This window comes from Corylus avellana, chromosome ca6 (genome assembly GCF_901000735.1).
Source record: "Corylus avellana chromosome ca6, CavTom2PMs-1.0".
In the NCBI taxonomy this organism is placed as follows: Eukaryota; Viridiplantae; Streptophyta; class Magnoliopsida; order Fagales; family Betulaceae; genus Corylus; species Corylus avellana.
The window spans coordinates 23,220,692-23,242,075 of NC_081546.1; the positions used below are offsets into that span (position 1 = coordinate 23,220,692).

The following is a 21,384-nucleotide window of genomic DNA, read 5'->3' on the forward strand; positions in this document are numbered from 1 at the left end:
AAAATCAATTTGAAGGCAAGAAGTCACCAACTGGAAATCTAACTGAGAAATCAATTGTTCTCCAACAACGGGAGAAGGCACCACCGAAGCCAAACCACCGTTGATGTTGCCGGAGAGATTCGAGAGCTGGGGTGTGTTCGCCGGGGTTGAGGAAAGAAGTCGTGAGTTGACAAAAGATTAATTTTTTTATTTTTTTATTTTTAGATTTAAATTTTAAAATTAAATTAATAAAAAAAATTAATATTTTAATAAGGTGAAACGGTGCGTTTTGAATTTGACTAACGGCTGTTAAAAATTTTTGACGGCATGGATTTTATTGTCATTTCCATTAACCCAGGGAGTAAATTTTCGAAAAAAAAAACCCAGGGAGTTTTTAAAAAAGGCGCGTTTACCTAAGGATTTTATATACAATTTCCCAAAAAAATATATATATTTTTTTAAAAAATTTTGTTGTAAGTGCACGTGTAAGTGTTGTGTTTCACATTGAGAAAATATAAAAGAAAAGAGTACTTAATATATCTAAGTGGACCTTAGCCCATTAGCTTAGGCTTATGGAATAGAGTTATGTTCAATTATGTATATTAATGTGCTCTTGGTAAAAACTCCATAACTGCTTTATATCCCAACCAATTTAGTGGAGTATTGTTGTCCTATTGAAAAAAAAATTTTGGTCATTCTAGTCTTTTTGCTGACTTTGGGGGACATTGTCAATTTTTCGATAGTTTAAGAAGATATGTCATAATTAAAAGTTTTGGGGGACTATTAATTAAATGATAGTTTGAAGGAGTACAAGACTTTTTATTTTAAATTACTGAAAATAATAGATTTTTTATTATTTAAATTGATATTATAACATAAGACTGCTTGAATTGGACATCGTACAACGTATGTTATTGGCGTGGCATAGTTACCCGATCGAGTCTATGGGGAAGGGCAAAACCCGCCCGCCCCGCAGCATGGCGGATCCTGAGGTTTGAACAACAGGTACGGGTTAAATTTGTTTAATTCCGACTGGACCCGGTCCGAATTCGGTAAGAGTTTTTAAAATACCCGGGTTCCTGGATCCGCCCGCCCAGGAAATTTCTGTCCTTCCCTCGACGCTCTTCTCCCATGCGGTGCGGCACAGGAACGGAAAGTTTCTCCCTTTGAAAAACCGAGGCTCCACCTCTACGCTGCAGATTGCTGTGGAGCTGCTCGAGCCGTACAGGTTCGGGGTTCCTCTCTTTATCTCTCTCTATCTCTGATTCTCTGTCTCACGATTTTTCTCTCTCTCGCAGTCTCTTTCTCTCTCTCTATCTCTCTGAGCTTAAGTTTATAACGAGTTTTTTTTTTTTTGTTGGTTCAGTTACCACAGAATCAAGCTCTGTGTATCAAAACCGCCGGAGCTCTTGTTCGCCATCAGATTGGCACGTGGTGTCAACTCTCACGTGCTAAACAAAAGGGTTTTGTTTTACACCCTCATTTTAGGGTTTTTGATTAGTGATTGGTGATCAGGGTTTTGGCTGGTGTTCGATCGGATGGCGAAGAAGAGGAGCAGGCATCAGAATCCGCAGCCTTTCCTCGCAGACGACGATGCCTCCGTGGCCTCGAAGAAGAGGTCGAAAGCGCCCAAGCAGCACCAGGCGGAGGAGAAGCTGATATCGTCCGGCATGAGCTCCAAGATCCTGAAAGAAGCCTTGGCTCAACAGAGAGAGATTCAGGACGAGGCAGAGGGACGAAACCCTAACGACAGCGACTCGGTTTTCGCTCAAGGATTCACTGAGGCCGAGGAAGCACACGAGGACATCGATGAGTTTGCTGGATTCTCTGAAACTCAGAGCCAATTTGGCGCTTATGATGTGAGTGGCATTGTTTTGCTTTTAGTTTATACTGCGTGGTCACTGATAATCTGTGGGCAAAAAGAAAGTGGAAATTTTGGATTGTGGATTTTGAGTTTTTATCGTGTCAGAAGGGAAGAACAATTAGGGTGAGATTCGAGCTTGTATGTACATTGTCATTATATTTTATTTTTTAATTTGTAAGTTTTGGTTATTGAGAAACTCTGGCATGAAAAAATTGGGGGTTTGGATGTTGAGCTTTTGTCGATTGAGGTTCCAGAATACGATAAAGCGGCCAAACTGCGTCACTGACCGCAGAGTGGCGTATTGTTTGTTATTAATTTTTGAAAACTCTTGACACTTTAAGATTCTAAACTCTTATATATATTTTTTTTCCCTCAAGTTTTTCTTTGTGGCTTGGGCAATCATCATTCTAGGAAACTATGACTAATTAATACGGCATCATATAATTTGATACTCTTGTGGGTGAGTGATACCACTAGCATACATCATTAAAGATCAATTTTTCTTTCCCCTTCATGGAAGTTTCTTTAGGAGTCTTCAATTTGATATTCAAGCCCACAATTTTTATTTATTTATTGTCATGCAGGAGATTGATGAAGAGGATGAGAGAGTATTGGAGGCATTCTTAAGAAAGGATGCGGGTCCCCAGTGTACTCTTGCCGATATCATTGTTGCAAAAATTAAACAGAAAGATGCAAAGGCTGCTTCAGGTTGATATATTTTAGTTTTTTTTTTTTTTTTTTTTCTTTGGGGAGTGTTCATCTATAAGTGATTAAGGGCATGATTGATGCACTGTAATGATGACTACTTATTATAGAATAGGAATTAGTATTACGAGGAATACAAGAAGCTGGAATGGAATGACTAGTCCTATTTGTTTGTTTGGTGACAACACAAGAATGACCAAATTTTCTAAATGGAATCAGATTTCAACCAAATTTCCTAAAATACCTTTACTAATAAAAACAATATAAGAATAAGACTCTCCTTCTCCTGGTTGGTGTCACCCCAACCAGCGTGCGGGGGTGGTCGCGACCACCAAATCCAAGCCATCTAATGGTTGCAGCCACCGAATGGCATGCCGGGAGTAGCCGTGACTACTTGTGAGGTTCGGTTGGGGTGACCAAACCACCTATTGTGAAGACCAGAACGAAAATGACGAATGGGTTTTTGGGATATTATTTTAGCACAATTCCATTCCTGGTGGAATACCTATTTACTAACTTTTTGAGAGCAATGGTTATTCCCCATTTTAGGGGAATAACTATTCCCATTAATGGTGGCACAACCAAATAATGTAGTAGGTGTTCCATAAGAATAGCTATTCCATTTCTAGGTCTATTCCTTCGTACTAAAGGTGTCCTAAGTGAATCTTAGAAATAATGTCATTTAGAGGTTTGGATTTTGTTTTTTTGTTTTTTTCTTCTTTATTTACCATTGTCGTTCAGTTGTCGTTATCTTCTTTACTGATTCTATTTATTTTATTGCAGAAATGCGACCATTGCCTAAATTGGATAACTCCATCATCGATTTATACAAGGGGTATGTACGCAATGTATTTTCTTGTTATAAGATTGCATCACATTGAAATATCTTATATATTTTTTTTTGATAAGTAATAAGAAGTTTTATTAAAGAAGAAGAAAGTGAGAGGCGCCCCTAATTACACACGAAGTATACAAAGGGGGCCAAAGCGAGCCCAAAGAAAAACCCCAGCACACCCACCCAGAAAAACCAAACAACCACCCAAAAACCCTCAAACAAACACACCAACGCAAAGCCCACTAACCAAACAACCTCATCCCTTCACAAAAGACTATGACACAATAATCCTGCTCTTCCTTCTCCTGAAGGACGCACTAAAATTGCCATAGTTAACGGAGCTTTCTAAATTTAACAACTCTCTTTTGCCCTTATTCCTGGGCCTTTTTCCTTTAGCCCTAGGCCGGGCAATGTCCATAACCCGAAGAAAATCCGCTGAATATGGATCCTCCTCTTCACCGCAAAGGGCAATGCTCATTTATGTTCCCCTTTTGAGTTTAACTTATATTGATTTTTCTTGACTATTTGAATCTTAAAATGTTTTTGTTTTCATAAAAAGTGCTGCTATTCATGCCTGAAATCTGTGGGAGAAATATATATATTAAGGATATCTTATTCTAAATGACAAATTTATTGAACACGAGTACACATACTATGCAGGGTTGGCAAGCTTCTTCGTAGTTACACAGCAGGCAAAATGCCCAAAGCATTCAAGCACATCCCTTCAATGCAACTTTGGGAGGATATCCTATATCTGACTGAGCCTGAGAACTGGTCACCAAATGCTCTGTATCAATCCACAAGAATTTTTGCTTCCAATTTGGGTGCAAAGAAGGCAGAACGCTTCTACAAACTAGTTTTGCTCCCACGAGTGAGAGAAGATATTCGGAAGAATCAGCGGCTTCATTTCGCTTTATATCAAGCTTTGAAGAAGTCGCTCTACAAACCTGCTGCATTCTTCAAAGGAATATTGTTCCCTCTATGTGAGGTACACGATCTTCAACATATCATAATAATTTTTGCTGTTCTCTCAAGTTCACTATCCAAAATTATGTTGAATGTTCTGATATATGTGCTTCAATATTCAAGATCTACTGCTGAACTTGGTGTACAAACTGTGGATGCTTGTGCATAGTTTCTTTTTCATAATGGAGCAGTTAAGGAGATCAATGCTGATTTGTATAGCCGTGGTATGGATTTATTGATAAACACCTAGGAAGCCCCTGGGACACGGATAAGATACTATGGGTATTAGGAAAAATTATGACATGATACGTAGAGACAAATTAATTATGATATGCTCAGTGTCTGATGGGTTGTATAAAGATGTACATTTTATTTATTTATTTATTTGCACCATCACTGTTACTGTTAGGAAAATTTTGAAATCTCTTAGCAATGCTATATGTGAAGGGAATACATGCAATTTGGCTTTCTCTGCATTATTTCATATAATTACAGTGTGTTAGAGGTTGAATACTTTAATTCCTTAAAATGGGAATTAAGTGCGAGATGATAAAAAACTAGCTTGCATTTTGTAGCATAGATATTTTCGGTGATACCTAATAGCCTGTTTTCTTAGAATTCAATCCTCGTTCCCTTTAAATGTTGGGACTACCACTTACTAAGTGGAGGATACTTTTTTTTTTGATAAGTAAAGATATATAGAAAAAGCGCAGAGGGGCGCAACCCTAGTACACCGGGAGTATACAAGAGAGCGACTAAGAGGAAGAGAAAGAAGAAGAGAACATCAAAAGAAAATCTTGGAAGCTGATTACTATAGGCGCTAGCCAACCAGCAGTCCAAGAGAAGAGAGTGTACAAGAAAAAATGAATAAGGTCCTCTATATTCCTCGAAGAGTCCTCAAAACATCTAGCATTTCTCTCGTTCCAAATACTCCACATAAGGCATAGAGGAACCATCTTCCACACAACGGCGCTGCTGGATTTACCACCCGTCCACCAAGAAGCAAACAACTCCTTAACGTTACCCGGCATAACCCAACACAAACCAAACCGAACGAAAATGGCGTTCCACATGGTGCGCGCCACCCCACAATGAAGAAAGAGATGATCAACAGACTCCCCATCTGATTCACACATGCAACAACGATTTATCACCACAATACCTCTCTTCCGAACATTGTCCAAAGTTAGAATCTTTCCAAGCGCGGCCGTCCAAACGAAGAAGGCCACTCTTGAAGGAGCCTTGGTGCGCCAAATACTTTTCCAAGGGAAGGGAGTAGGGTCTTTTGAAGCAAGGATCCTATAAAATGATCTTACTTCAAATTTGCCTTTACAAAGGATACTTAGTATCATGTTGTCTTTCACTTCAATGTTTGTGCTCTTTAGTCTTTGTTACTTAATTGATACTTCTTTTTTGATAAGTAATTGTCGCTTCCCTTGATCATTAAGATGAATATGTACTGTTGCAATTTGTTTCTTTGCTGTCTCTGGTGTTTCAGATATTGGTATGTGATTGTTTTTACGTACATTTACCATTCTTTTTGTCTCTGCTGTGGTGTACCAAAGTCCTAGGGTCAAATCAAACCTTAATCAAGCTTGGGGATTATGAGATGGGGGAAGGGTTGCCATCAATCATGTATCCTAGGGTTTGGGCTTCATTTATAGGAAGTATACACATGGTTCAAACTTATGTATTTCTACTAATCTAGTTTAAAATCATTTTATAAACCATTCTAGAAATGGAAGGATAGTGTAGGGAAGGCTGATTAATTTAGCTTTGGACAATCACATAATTATGTGAGCAGGGAAAATAGCCTTTATATACAGTCATAAATTTCCATTGTTTAGATTTTAATTATTTTTTTTTCTGCAACATAGAGTGGGGTGGCGGATTTATTGGCTAGTTGGAGTGACCGGTTTGGTAGGTACCGTAATTTAGAAGCCTGGAGGATGGCTCCCCATTGTGTGATGTGGTGCATTTGGAGAGAATGCAATTCCCAAAATTTTGAAGATTGTGAGAGAATAGTGGTAGAGTTGAAAGATATTTTGTTCAAAACTTTTTATGGGTTGATGGTTGCTATCAACAGTTTCCGCTTTGCTAACTTTGTAGAGTTTATGGATTTGTGTTCCTTTTCTTCTCCCTAAGTGGGTTTCTCTTGTATACTCTGCGTACTTGGATTGTGCCCCTCGGCCCTTTAATAAGATTGAATTACTTATCAATTTTTTCTTGACATGCAGTCAAGGACCTGCAATCTTAGGGAAGCTGTCATAATTGGGAGCATTATACAGAAGGTCTCCATTCCTCCCCTTCATTCAAGGTATGTCTAGTGGAGATCTATGGACACAAAATCTTAATCAATGGACTGATAAAGTGTGGGGATACTGCCTGTATTTTCTACCTTGTGGAACAGTTGGGGGGAGCGGGGTTGTCCTGGATCTAAAGATTCGAGATGAGACTCACCTTATACTCGGTCAATGACGAAATGGTTTTCATAATTTAACTTAAGGAGTTTCTTGGAAAAACTTTGTCAGGCCTATTTTTTATATAATTGTTTCCTTTTAAAACACGTCTCATCACATAATAATATATTTTTTTTAATTAATAAAAGCGCCCTTCTGTTTTAGTCTGAAGATGAACCCATTGCTCTTTTAACTTATAAGAAATCTGTTGGATGTTTGATGAATATTTTTCGTAATATTTAAATCATTGGAGTAGTTTTCCAAAATTCCTTTAGCAAGTTTTTGCAAGAAATATGGCCTTGTTGATTTATTTGATTATATATATATCAAGGACTACAAATCTATGGCAAACATTTGTATTGCTTAGTTGTCACAAGAGCCCTATTTAGCATATCTGTCAGTTAACTGTGGATGCCTAATTAGCTGTATTTGTCAACAATTTAAACATGTCTTTGCTGTTACTAAGCATATTCCTTGTTTGCCCCTTTAGCTTTTCAATTTAAAGTCCACTTGTGGTTTTTTCCAGCTGGTTTCTTCGTTGTGTTTGTAGCTGTTGATATAATTTGAATATATGAAGTTCTTGTGAATGGTGGGTATGTTATGTGCATGTCTGAGTAGCTGTTGAAATTATTTTCGATGAATAGTTCAAACTCTAACACTTGGGAGATGTCTAACACAATTTTTGAATGGATTTGCAGTGTTGCATTATTGAAGCTTGCAGAGATGGAATATGGTGGTACAACAAGGTAGTGAATGATGTAACATTTATTTCATTTACAAAGAATGCGAACATGTTTGAAGCTTAATGGCTCGTGCCATGTGTTTTTTTTTTTTTTTTTTTTTTTGTAGATGGATGATGCATGAGTTTTTATGAGTATTTAATTGAATGGCTTTTTGACACTCAAGTACTTGAGTGTTCATGATTTGGTTTGAGGATTATGGGGATCTGCGGAAGTTGGGCAGAGAGCTGGGTCATAATGCTTTTTTTTTTTATTAGTTTCTGCTCTTTAAGGATGTGTAGATTGTCAAGGTTGCTTGGGTTTTTCCTCTCTTTTCTGTGCATTTTGTTCATGGGCTTTGTGTTATAGGATGTTCCGGTTTGTTTTATTCTTCTACATGTGCTATGTTCTCTTGTTTATTTCTTTGTGTTTGTATTGAAAAAGAAAATTATTGTGAGAGAGAGTCTTATGGGGTTGGGCTTTGGAAGTTTATCAAAAAGGGTTGACTCTAAGATTAGATTTTGGTACGATGTGTGGTGTGGGGAAACAAACCCTTGAGGTAGCTTTTTTGGAGTTATTCAGTATAGCTTGCTTCAAAGATGCTTCTGTGGCTGATATTTTACAACTTGCTAGTGACTCTCATCAATGGAATGTCAACTTTATTAGAGCGGCAGGACTGGGAGGTGAATTTTTCTCCACGTTTTTAGATCTTTTGTACTCCATCAGACTAAGACGGGGTGGAGAAGACAAGTTGTGTTCTACTCCTTTTAAGAGAGGGTTGTTTGATGTTTGATCATTTTATAATGCCGTTACAACCCATGATAGTGACCTTTTCCCCTGAAGGAGTATTTGGCACAATAAGGTTCTCTCGAGAGTCATGTTCTTTGCTTGATTTGCCACTTTAGGGAAGATCATCACCATGGATAACTTGAGAAAAAATAGAATTTAATAGTGGTAAATTAGTGTTGCATATGCAAGAAGAGTGGGGAATTTGTAGATCACCTTCTGCTCCATTGTGAGACTACTTATGCCTTATCCTTTATGGGTTAAAGTAGGTTATGCCTAGAAGGGTAGTGGATCTCTTCGCATGTTGGAGAGGGCAACAAGTTTCGTCTCCGAAGGTAGTAGTGTGGAAGATGATCCCCATCTTGCTTGATGTGGTGTATCTAGAAATGATCGCAATTTTGAGGATTGCAACAGATCGGTGGTGGAACTAAAGACCTTTAAAACCTTTTACCAATGGACAGTTGCCTATGATTGTCTTCACATTTTTAGATATAATGATATTTTTGATCTATTTTCTTTTTGTGATTAGTTGTTTCTCTGTATACTTTCTGTGTTCTTGGGTTGTGCCCTCTTGTTTTTAATAAAATTTCGAAAAAGAAGTTCAATGTATGTTTGGTATGCTTTATTGGTGTTTGGGCAGCACTATGCATTTCTAATGTTTATATGCACTCCGAACCTCCACTTAATTGGATCTGTTTCACTTTTGTCGGAGTACTGGAATCGAGTTGATATAATGCTTGGTAAGAAATTAAGTTTTTTGAAGAGACAAGCATTAATGTTCAGGTGTCAAGATAAAACCTTGTTTAACATGGTTGGCATCTGGATATGCTAATGGCTGAAATGATGACAAGATCAATCTAGAGATCATGGTACACAGAAATCAAGTCCATCAGAGAGCTGGTTTGGCCATAAGCTTGTTCCCAATGTGTTTGATAATATCTTGTCAGCATGCAGTCAAATGGACAACACTTGCTCTTTTTAATATGGTGTTACTTAGAAGTTTCGAGCAGATAGATTGTGTGATAGAACAGGGTAATCTATATGCAGTGAGAGTATGTGGTTTATTGGCTTAAGAGGGGAGACACCCATATATGTTAAATGCTGCTGATTTAGTAAAAAGATGTAGAAGGTCCATAGGATAAATCCCTTCTTACGTAATACATAATTCTCTTTTGACTTCCTATTTTGACATTTCTCTATGATACATGACTAATCAGGAAAGGAGAGAGTGTAGAGCTTGGTAATATGAAGCTCGGAAACAAAGTGATTGGTATTCTTGAGATCATCATATTGCTTCGAGATTAGTATTCATGTTGATTGGTTGATTAATAAATTCACTTATTATATAATAAGTGATGATTTTTGTTGGCAATCTCTTTTTGGTTGCAAATGCGTTTGAAACTACTTGACCAAGTTTCCTTCTTAATCATTGCAGCTATTTTATAAAGCTTCTTTTGGAGAAGAAGTATGCTTTGCCACATCGTGTACTTGATGCTACCGTTGCTCATTTTATGAGATTCCTCGAAGATACCAGGATAATGCCTGTAATATGGCACCAATCATTACTTGCATTTGTGCAAAGGTTAGTAACTTTTACTAAAGAGTGTTTTCTCTTGCCTGATTGGGCGTCGAGAAGAATTTTTATTTCCTAGGATAATATGTTCTATAGAACATACATTTGGTTCACTTCCACTATTTTTGGAGGAAGGGAAGGAGAGGATTGGGGGGTTTGGGGAAGTTAAAATCCATCTGTTTGGTAGGAGAGAGAAAGGGAGGGAAATGAAGGCAAAACGTCCCTGGGCCTTCCAAATCAGTCTGCCCAATAGGGAAAAAAAAGAAGAAGGAAAAACCAATATCTCTCTCTAGTTGTAGCTAGGGTTTGAACCCTGTACTGATTCTCTTACCATCCCAAGCCCTAAAACCACAACTTTCTAACCCTATAACCATATTAGCCATCCATTGACAGGTTTTAAATCTGTCCTACATCAAACTTACCCATCCTTTTGATAGAAAAGGAGAAACATGTAACTAGGATTTACATTTTATACTTTTATAACATACGTCATAGTATTAGTTTGATTCATAATTGCATTTCCTCTCATATACTGTTGCTATGCCAAATTCCTTGCAGGTACAAAAATGACCTGCGGAAGGAGGATAAAGATAACCTTAGAAATCTACTTGAAATGCAAAAGCACAAACTAGTAAGGACATTGTCCCCGACATTGTAGTTGCTTCCATGAATTCTCATTATTTAATTTAATGTCATATATAATGTGTATGCCCTCTCCAAATGTAGGTTACTCCTGAAATCCGCCGGGAGCTAAATAATAGCCGCAACCGTGGTGAAAAGGAGGATGATCTTATGTCAATATATATCCTTTTTTGTCTTTTCTAGGCTTTGCTTAAAGTTTGAATTCTATCTAATAATTTTTTGGGGAAATCAGGTGACAAAACCCTTGAATGTTTTTGCCATTTTGGCCTTGAGACCCCAATTTTCAATTTGATAGACTAAGGCTTAGGTTTAGGTCCATTCTAAATTCAAGACCTCAGTCAGCATTTTTGTCATAAATGATTGTTGAAAAAATAATTATGCCCCTTAGAAAAAAAAAAAAAAAAAAGCCAAAAAAAGAAGTTGATTTTCAAGACCTCAGTGCAGCCACAGACCAAGCTAGCCACAGTGGTGGTCATGGGTGGCAAAACCCAGCCATAGCTAGTCGTGCTCCTAGCCACCCACAGGGGTTGAAACTGTATCATGTGTTATGTGCTAATAAGTTTGTATTTTTTAGCTTCTGGTTATTGATTTTCAAGTTTCCAAGGAGCTTGATTTCAAGTTGGTAAGGTCTCAGCTTGAGTAGATATATGTGGATTATATTTTTAATATATAATTTGCCTTCTAACTTATTTAAGCTAGAAAAGTGATGCAGCATAGTTGCAAGGGTTGCCAAATCATAATGTCTTGACCAAGAGAAAAAAGGGATAATCCTGGAAATCATTTGTTCATCTCTAATGGAATCAAATTGATTGTCTTAAGTCTACTGCTTGAATTGAAAGAAGGGTACAGCTAATCAAAGATAGTAGGATTATAAGATTTAAGACTAACCTCTAGAGTTTCCAATTTAAGCTAGACTACGAGGTTATCTGGCTTCATTCAATGAGCTAGGCTTGGGTTTTGCTTCGTTGGATTCATGAAATAAACTATGCTTTAAATGAATCATATTGGGAGAAGAAGCGGAAACTCATGAAAGTAAGATGCTTCGGTGATTACCATCAGTGGTGGTTCAGTGGCCTCAAGGAAATCTCCCAAGTAGTTGGGCATGTACTAGGGTGAGAGTTTGAATCCCGAAATGGGAATACTTAATCCTATTAGTATTAGCCGCTTTGGATCCTACTGATGCCCTGATGAGGTTGAGTCGGACTTGAGGGAGCGCCTGCAATTCTCACCGTCTAGGCCTCTCCTGTGTTACTATGATTACGCCCAAATAGAATAACTAAAATTGATCTCCCCTATGCCTACCTTTTTTGAATTAAAAAAAAAAGAAAAAGAAAAGATGCTTCGGTGATTGATTGTATTAGTAAAAGCTTGTCATTATTGTATGTATGTGATCATATGATTTAAGCACTATGTTAATCATTTACTAGAGAAAAAACTTGCACAAGCGACATGGAATCACATAAAACAAGGTTATTAATATACCCTTGAGATTTATGAGTTTTGTACCTAGCGGATCATGAAGACATTGATGTATTATGGATTGTACTAGTTGCTATGTGCTAATCTGAATTAGTTATTATCTGTTGCTTCATAAAATTGAGTTTGCATTTGATATCCTACTATAATGATGCATCAAGGAATTCATCAAATGTGGAGCTGCTTTTGTTGGTTTAAGTGTTTTTTTCTTCATTAGATCCAATGACCAGATAAATTCTTGTTTCCTTGACTTCCCATACCCTCTCCTGTTTCTGTGATCAATAAAACTATTGAAGAAGACAGGTTTGATATTCCAGAGGTTCCGATGGAGGAGGATTGATTGATTGCCTGGTATGTGCACTGCATTTTGTTATATTGTTTTTGCTATCGTTGAAGCTGGATTTTGTTGTGTAAAACTGGTGATTCTTACATTTTTACAATATTTTCTGGGATCCATTTTTCACTAGACCCAATTTAGATTACAAGGTCTCCTCAAGCTTGTCATGCAGACCCATTTGTAAAAGTAGTCATTAGTATGCCTCTAAATTTACTTTTTGTTTGCTTCATTTTTCACTATATCCAATTTGGATTATACGCCTTCCTCAAGCCCTTCACGCACTCCAAATATGAAGTTGATCGGATATTAGGAGCTGTATAATCCTTTTTTTTTAAAAAAAATGTGATTGCTCAAAATTACATGGAAAGAAGTGTTTCAACATTGTATAGTTTTGATAAACTTTTAAGTTTGGCATGCATGACAAGCTTAAGGTGAATGTAATTTTGATAGGGTTTAGAGAGACTTGACCCTTGAAACCAGATTGTATTGAGTGGTGTAATAAGCATTAGCATTACACCCCGTGTAAACTGATACTGCACGTATAATTTCGTTTTTGGATGTGTGGTGAGGAGAATGTGCCCTCCGGCTAATTGTAGGGTTTTATTATTTTTTTTTTTTCAGGTGGAGTACCCAAAAAGATACAGTCCATGTTTGCTGGGAGAAATGCAATTTCATGGCAAATTTTTGTACAAGTAACAAAATTTTGGATTTATTATGCCTTTTAAATGTTCTCTTTGAGCACTCGTGGGACAAATTTCGTATTTATCATATGTTGTGGGCATGCATCCACATGCTTCGAAAAAAAAAAATCCAGAAACTCCATGATTGTCCAATAGTGCTTTTGGAGCTTGAAAATTCAAGTCTTGAGCCTGTTTTCATCTTAACTAGTGTACTTTGCAGTTGAGTAAAGGTTTTAGGGGAAAAATCGACTTCATTGCTCTAGTGTTGGAATTCTTTTCAATCATATCAGTTTCCTACTCGCATTTTTAAAAAAATCCAAATACAATTCCTAATGAAAAGCAGAGGATAGATGAGAGAGAAGAAAGAAATATTGTGTTAAAATAATAGATAGAGAAAGAGCTTCTCTAGCCATTGGGTAGCACCAAACTTATTGGAAAGTTGTTGCAAGTGGCTTTTTGTGGGTTTTTTGTTTGTTTGTGTGGAGATTTTCCTTATATTTAAGAAAGGAAAGCAGATATGGGGTAGCTGATGTGAATACTCTTACATGTTTCTTGCCCTATTGAAGTTGGGGGGAAATCCCCCCCTCTTGCATTGAATAGCCAAAAATAAAAAGATCTGCATAACCACCTCCTTGACATTTTTTGGTAGTTTCGCCATCCCCTCAAAACAGTTTTTTTTTTTTGTTAAAAATAAAAAATTAGGGGGTGGCCAAACCCTTTAGCCATTGTGGGTGGCTTGGTTTTTCTTTTTCTTTTTCTTTGGTTTTTTAGATTTTTTATTTGGGTTGATAACTATTTTGGTATTTGAGTTTTAACATTTTTATTTTTTTTTCCTACATTTTAAAACATGGCAAATCTAGTACTTCACATATGAGAAAAGACGGAATCACTACCTCTGTTAGTTTCCGTCTGTGCTAATTAACGGAAGTCCATGTCATTTATGTTTATATCACGACACGTGTCCTAAAAATTAAAAATAATAAAATAACAAAAAATAATTAAACCTAAAAAATAAAAAAATGATATCATCCAAAAAAAAAAAAAAAAAAAACCCAACGTCTCTCTCGCCTCCAAGTCTCCAATACAAAAAATTAGAAAAAAGTCTCCAATACAAACACTAATCTCTCTCTCCTCTGGTTGTTAAGAAAATCGAGGAAAAGAAAAAAAATCCAACACATTGTATAATCTCATACTCTCCTTTTTTATTTTCATTTAGTTTAACAACCAAACAGAGACCGAAATCTCTTTAATCTCTACAAAAAATCCTAATTTTTGAACCTGTGTTCATCAGGATGAAAAATGCTTGCAGGCAGAGAAAGAATGGCAGGTGAACAAGTCTCAGGTGTTGGCATCGAAGCACGCGAACATCAGATTCATGGAGCAACGGTGCTTGGTGCTCAAACAAAAGATTGCATCACAGAGCTTCAAGATCTTGGCCCTGAAGTCCAAAAAAAGAAAGAAAAAAAATTCCAGCCACCCCTAATCGATCATTTGCTTTCTTCCTTCATTTCGATCAAGGATTGCTGCTCAAAGGGCTCTTGCCCATGTCTAATGCCTTCTTAGATGAAGACGAAGAGCTGGTGCTCTAACTTGATGTTGGAATAGCAGCTTTGAATGGAATGGGGGAATTGTCCAAAGAGTTATTTTGCCTTGATTACCCTAGTTAAGATATCCCACGCAAGGAAGAGAATAAGTAATAGGCTACAGAGATGATACTTTTGCATTTTCGGATCAATGATGAGCTTTTTCTCTTTCTACTATTTGAAGCACATTAGCATTCGCAAACGATCTGCGGCATTGACTATTTTCTTTCCATGCCATGACATGAGACAGATCTCTCGTAACTAGTTCGATGGAGACAGACACTGTGGGTTGCGAAGATGGGTTGCGTGGAAGATGGGTTGCGAGGATGGATGGCAATGGGTTGCGTGGGGGCGATGATGGGTTGCTGGGTTGCATATTGGTTTCAGGCGTGGAAGATGGGGACCTCAATTTTTTTTTTTTTTTTTAAATTTTTAGGTTTAGTTTATTTTATTATTTTTATTTTTTAGGACACGTGGCGTATTATGAAAGTGACACGTGGACTTTCGTTAATGGGGGACTGACGGAAACTAACAGAGATAGTGATTCCGTCTTTTCCCATATGTAAGGTACGAGATTTGTCATGTTTCATGTTTTAAAACCTAGGGGGGTAAATAAAAACGTTAAAACCCAAATACCAAAAAAGTTATTAACCTTTTTTATACTTTTACTTTTTTGGTTTTTTTTTTTTATCTAAAAATAAATAAATTATGAAGGGTATTTTTTTCCATAAGGGGGACATTGATATTTTGTGGGTAGTTTGTGAGTAAAATTGATTGGTAAGAAGAGAAGAGAGAGACATTGATAATGAGATAGTAGTTTGAGAAAGGTACATGTACGTTTTCTTTTTTACTTTCTTTGAATGGACGACATTATGATACTATTAGAATTTATGTATGTTTATCTCGAATTTATTGATCACAACGACAAAATTCTTAACATAAACAAGAAAACTCTTTATACATCGAGGTTCTGGAAAGTTGAAGAGCATGTTGGACAAACTGTTGAGTACGTGCAAAACACAATTATGGTTTTAACTTAATTTTCATTTTTTTTTTTTAAAAAAAAAAACATAATTTGAATTCAGAGATGAATGACTTTTTACCTGGTCATCATAAAAACAAGAACAAGCTATAACAATGTTCAAAGTGAGGATCAAGAGCAAAGCCAATGCCCATTTTTATTAATTTTCCTCTCTTTTTATTTTTATTTTTGAACTTTATATAAAGTTGAAGAAGAATCCATATGAATATGAGTTATTGGTGTGGTGGATGTCTGGATGGTGGGTAAATTGAGTGGGTGACCCGAACCAAGAGAAACAGATCCAAAAGCCGAGTCCATATCTTCGATTTTTGAAGCCCGATTACCTGTACTGTCATTTTTAACTACAAATATTAGGCACCACGAAATGGTTAAGTGTCCATGATGTTAAAATAATAATTAAATGATTAAATTTATCTATTCCTATCAGCTTAAACTTTTGGGATAATAGGTGATTTAACATGATATCAGAGCTAAAGGTCCTGTGATCGAACCTTGACTCTGTCAATTTCACTCTCTATTTCATTTAAATATTTCACGTGTTGGGTATATTGTGTCAGTCTAGAAAACAGGTCATCTTGCCCTACAATCTTGTGTCCTCAAAAAGTCACATGCTCATTTTCCAGCTTGATCTATACTTCTATAGTAAACATCTTATTAATGAAAAGTAAACTTAAATAACACGAAATAGTGGTTATGGTTTTCTCTTACCCTTGGTTCTGTTGTGTCAATAATCACTAATTAATTGCGTAACAACTTTTGTAAAGTCCTATGTCCCTATTCAAAAGACATAACTTGGATCAAATGTTAATTAATTAGAATATAATCATATTTCCAAAAGCCACAATTTAATGAATAAACCAATAAACAAGCTAAAAACATTTTTTTTTCAATGGAATCAAGCTATTCAATAGCGATGCTGACTAGAGATTTTGTCTCAATAGATATCGATTATGACTAGAGGTTCAATCCCAATAAATCATTTATGCATTTAACTTGCAAATAAGAAAAGCTTATAGAGCGAGAAACAATCGATGGCCATGAAATGTCTGAGAAAACTTATAGTGCTGATGATGAAGTTGATTATCCTCACGGTACTTGCAATGCAAGCAAATTACCTTACCCCTCATTTTCTCCATGCCCCTTCACATCCCATCCGCCATCTTCATCCTTCTGAACCTGTTGTTAGTTATGCTGAAAAGTCATCGTATGATTGCCTCGAAACTAGACTTGAATATTGCATTACAAAATATAAATATGGAAGCCTAAGGTTTGCTGAGCATATTACACGTAACTTTTTTCAATGCTTGTATAATCACCGAAAAGAAACTGATGCTGAAATTTATGATCTTGGTAAAAAGTGCATAGAAGAATGCTTCCCAAAATTGCAAGCTCCTGACGTCCATGTTGGAACTTGTTTATTCGACTGCTTTGATGATAAAATTAAGAAGAATTGAGATGTTGTCAATGAACTCCAAGGTTTGGTAAGAGATTATATATATATATATTCTCTTCATAGACATTAATGTGTGCTCTCACAAACAAGAATCCTTATGTTGTAATTTATGCTTATCAATTTTTATCAGATACACTAAAAGAAGACTTTTCTTACTTCTATGTATTTTTACGATAACAATAAAAGGTTCTTTAGCATTATTTATTTTATTCTCCCCAACATTAGGACATGCATGTTCCTATGCTCCTCGTTGTCAAATCATAAGTTAAGCTTGTCTGATGTTTGGTAAAGGAGTTGGCTTAGGCATTGTAGTTGATGTAGATTGATGAGAAATAAAAGTAAGAATGTTTAGTATAAAAAGTGAAAAAGTGAAAAAAGTTTTGTTTTGTAGTTATTTTTTTATTTGAATAATAATAAAAAATGAATGATGTGATATAAAAAAGTGAAAAAGTTAGAATGTTTTGATGTTGATTTTTTTGGGAAATTGTGATGAATAGTAATAAAGGAGACCCCAACTCCTTTTTTTGGGTCAGAAAGTTTGTGGGATCTTGGACATGGTATAGATAAAAATTAGAGCATGTTTGGTTTGTGGAATAGTCATTCTTTTGTTTGGTAAGGATTTATTCATAAAAATAGTTATTCCCATGAGAATCACTAATCCCTTATACATAGGAATAGTTATTCTTCTACCAAAAAAAAAAAAAAAAAAGGGGGAATTGACAACTTTTTTTTTTTAAAAAAAAAATCAATTTTTTCAAAAGTTTCTTTTAACCCTTAACTTTGTTTTTACTTAAAAAAAAAAAAGAAAAAAAAGAAAAAAAGAAGGGAAAGCCTAGAATTACAGGGGTGGCCGGCCACCGCTTGCAATTCTAGGTTTTTTAGCTTCTTTTTTTTTTTAAAAAAAAAAAATGTGAGGTTTTTGGTAATTTTAGTTCAACTCTAAATAGAGTACATATGTTGTTACCAAACTAAGGAATATGAATAATTATTTTATTCCACTTTCGTCTATTCCTAGTAATAGCTATTCATTTTCCTAATAAAATATCCAATTCGCGAACCAAACGAGACCTTAGTGTTATTGCTATATTTACATATTTAAGTTTCTTTTGAGTCATAACAATGTGTAGATGCAGAGATAACATTATTTCATATAATATTTGGATTATAATAGTTGTTATAATACAGACAAAAGACTACATCCCACAAACATTATAGGCAATGTAAGTAAACATACAACTCCCCCTTAAGGTTAACAACTTAACTCCCCTAAAATAACACACAATTTTAAAAAGAGAAACAATGGGTTATAAAAGCAACACAAACCAAAACACTTCTCCTTCCTTTTTCTCATGATGGAAAAAGAAATCCATCCAAAGCCAACTGAGAAAGATCATAAAAGGGGAAAAGGCAAGATATTCTAACTTAAGTTTGAGTTAACTCATTTTTTTTTGGTCCACGTTTGAGTCAACTCTTAATGTAAAGCTTAGATTTAATGTAAAGTTCTCAAAAAAATTATTTATGCCAAAGCAATTTTATTATTATTATTATTATTTTTTATTTTTCCATAGATGTCATCAAGAATGTGCTAGGAGGACAGAATGACTAGACATAGGGGATGTTGTTGAAGATCCTTTTATGTTCAATAAGTGCATTTTGTAGGCACTAAAACATTTTGAATTATTATATTTATGATATGCTTTCTTAAAGCTCTTTTCTTGGAAATCTTTTTTTCTATCTGATGTGATTAAAACCCATAAATTTTACAAACAATAAAAAGATATAATTAGAGAAGGGAAGAGGGGAGGGGTATTGCAAATGTCTTCCATATTATCATTCAAATGAAGACTTTCTTGTGATTTTTGAAAAAACAGGTTGATGAGAATATAGAGCATGTTTGAAATTGAGTTGATGAATTGAGTTTTTAAAGCCTAAAAGAACTTTTAGAAAAATCTTTATTTTTAAGCTTTTTTTTTTTTTTTGTCATTTTTAGAGCAAAAAAGTTAGATGAGTGCTTTCTGACTTTTTTGTCAAAAAAATCAGTTTTTTGTTTGGTACAACTTTTTAGGTATTGAAAGTATTTTTTTAAGCTTCCTAATGCAATCCCAAGCAGACTCTTTGGATAACGTTTGGTACGCTGAATAACTTTTCTATTAAAAAAAATGAATAACTTTTATCATAAATGAAAAACATAGAATGAAATAGTCATTCTCTCGTGGGTCATAGGAATGATTTTTTTTTAAGTGTTAGAGTATATGTATACTTTCACACCAAGTCTATTTTGGTATATATTCTTCCATTCTTATTAATGATTGTTCTTTTTTTTTTTTAATGAAATAGTCATTTCGCGTATGAAACGTAGTAGTGTGTCAATTATTGGTTAGTCTGAAGCTTGAAAATGATAACCCAAGAGGGCGAATATTGATAAAAGTGAAGTGCAGCTACTCTCCAATGTTTGTGCTATTTTTCAAAGAGAAGCTCAAAAAAAATAAAAAATAAAAAATCCATGACTGTTGAAGTACCCAGAAATTGGCGTGGTGCATTTTAAATCAAGAAATGCTACACATACTTTTAAATAAGCACTAATTATTGTTACAGTGAAAATTATTATTAAAATTTGAATGAATTATCATAAATTTTAAACTTAATGATAATTTTTATTCAGAAAGTGCTTCCTTACGAATTAAGAGTAAACACTTAGAAACATAGGTAACATTTCTCTTTTAAATCTAGTGTTCATACTTCATGCGAGCAAGCGAGACGACAATTAAGGACTTGGAAAGAATGATGTTGTGAACCCAATAATAAGCCATATCACATTGGGAAGGATGACAAAAGAAAACATTTTTTTACAAAAATCATTTGCGTTAGATTGTGAGCTATTACATTGGCAAAACTAACAATTCCATGGATGGTACAATATATATATATATATATATATTTTAAAAAAAGGAAAAAATTCCCTTTACCCCCTGAAGTTTCATGGGTTTTTCAATTTAAATCTCAAAGTTTAAAAATTGGCAATGTACCCCCCTAATGTTTCAAAAATTTTCAATTTAAACATTCAATTACTAATTTTTGTCAAATTGGACAAAAATCTATGAAATTACGTAATTACCCTCAGGCTTTAATTTTATTTTTAAAAATTTCTGTCCAATTTAACGGAAATTAGTAACGAAAGGTTTAAATTAAATTTTTTTGAAACATTAGGGGGTATATTGCCAATTTTTAAACTTTGGGATTTAAATTGAAAAATACCTGAAATTTAAGGGGTAAAGAGGATTTTTCCCAAAAAAGAAAAAATAAATAAGAACTACTAGATAAACTAAACATATAGAGTCTAGACTTCTAGTTTAGTAACGATTTGAAGACACCTTTTTTGGTTTTTTAAAAAAATGTTGATCCTTGTTAAAATTCTTGTATTTTGTCTTTTGTTTTTTCTTCTAAAAATAAAAATATTAACAAAAAATTCAAACATTAAACACTCATAAAAACACAAAAATAGTTCACATTTATGTCATATAAAAAAAAAATTAAAACTAAAAATAAACCTTACCCTCTAAAATATACACTCTTATCAAAACAACAATTTAAAACATAGGGCACTTTTTAAAATACTTTTCGGAACAAACAACTCATTTTAAAATAATTTTCACATCTTATATATATATATATATATATATATATAAATCCCACTTTCTTTTAAAAAATATTTTAAAATAACTTGGATGACGCGACAGTGTTAATTCAATGACTCATTTTTATTGGCACATAATCAAGTTATGTGACAAATATAGTAAGATATAATGAAGTTCTTGCCCTTCACCTTCTTCTTGTCCTCTGTTTCTCCCTCTTCTTTTTTTTTTTTGATAATATTTTCATTTATGGAACATGATCCTCTCCAATTCATTTGAATTGGATAATATCCAGTTAATAATATTTGAGAGAAATTTTTGTCTTTTCACTTTTTGAGGAAACAAAAATATCCTACAATATAATTAACTGAATATTATCCAGTTAAAATGAACTTGAGAGAATCCTAATTCTTCATTTATGGATTGAGGGATTTTCATTGAAGGTTTTCATTTATGGCTTGCTTTTGAGTTTGAGCAATTGAAAAGCATTTGGCAAGTGAGAAAAGGGGTTGATTTGATTTGATTTGAGAATGTGTGACGTTTGATCTTTGAATAAAGATATTTAGTAAACTCCTATATAATTGTTATACAATTGAGATGTCATGTAAGTAAAATTCAAACTTTGAATAAAAAAAAAACGTTGTAAGAAAGAA

The 21,384-nt window shown here is 34.7% G+C and overlaps 1 protein-coding gene across 1 annotated transcript; it reads left to right on the forward strand.

Annotated features, from left to right (window-relative positions):
- The first annotated feature begins 955 nt into the window (after positions 1–955).
- LOC132184751 (bystin-like) lies at positions 956–13,174 on the forward strand. The gene is made up of 12 exons (XM_059598491.1): positions 956–1,207; positions 1,346–1,838; positions 2,428–2,551; positions 3,332–3,383; positions 4,044–4,371; positions 6,587–6,666; positions 7,507–7,554; positions 9,749–9,895; positions 10,445–10,517; positions 10,613–10,688; positions 12,265–12,355; positions 12,963–13,174. Exons 2-11 carry the CDS (start codon positions 1,518–1,520, stop codon positions 12,342–12,344), a joined length of 1,329 nt encoding a protein of 442 aa, XP_059454474.1. The 5' UTR covers positions 956–1,207; positions 1,346–1,517; the 3' UTR covers positions 12,345–12,355; positions 12,963–13,174.
- The last annotated feature ends 8,210 nt before the right edge of the window (positions 13,175–21,384 follow it).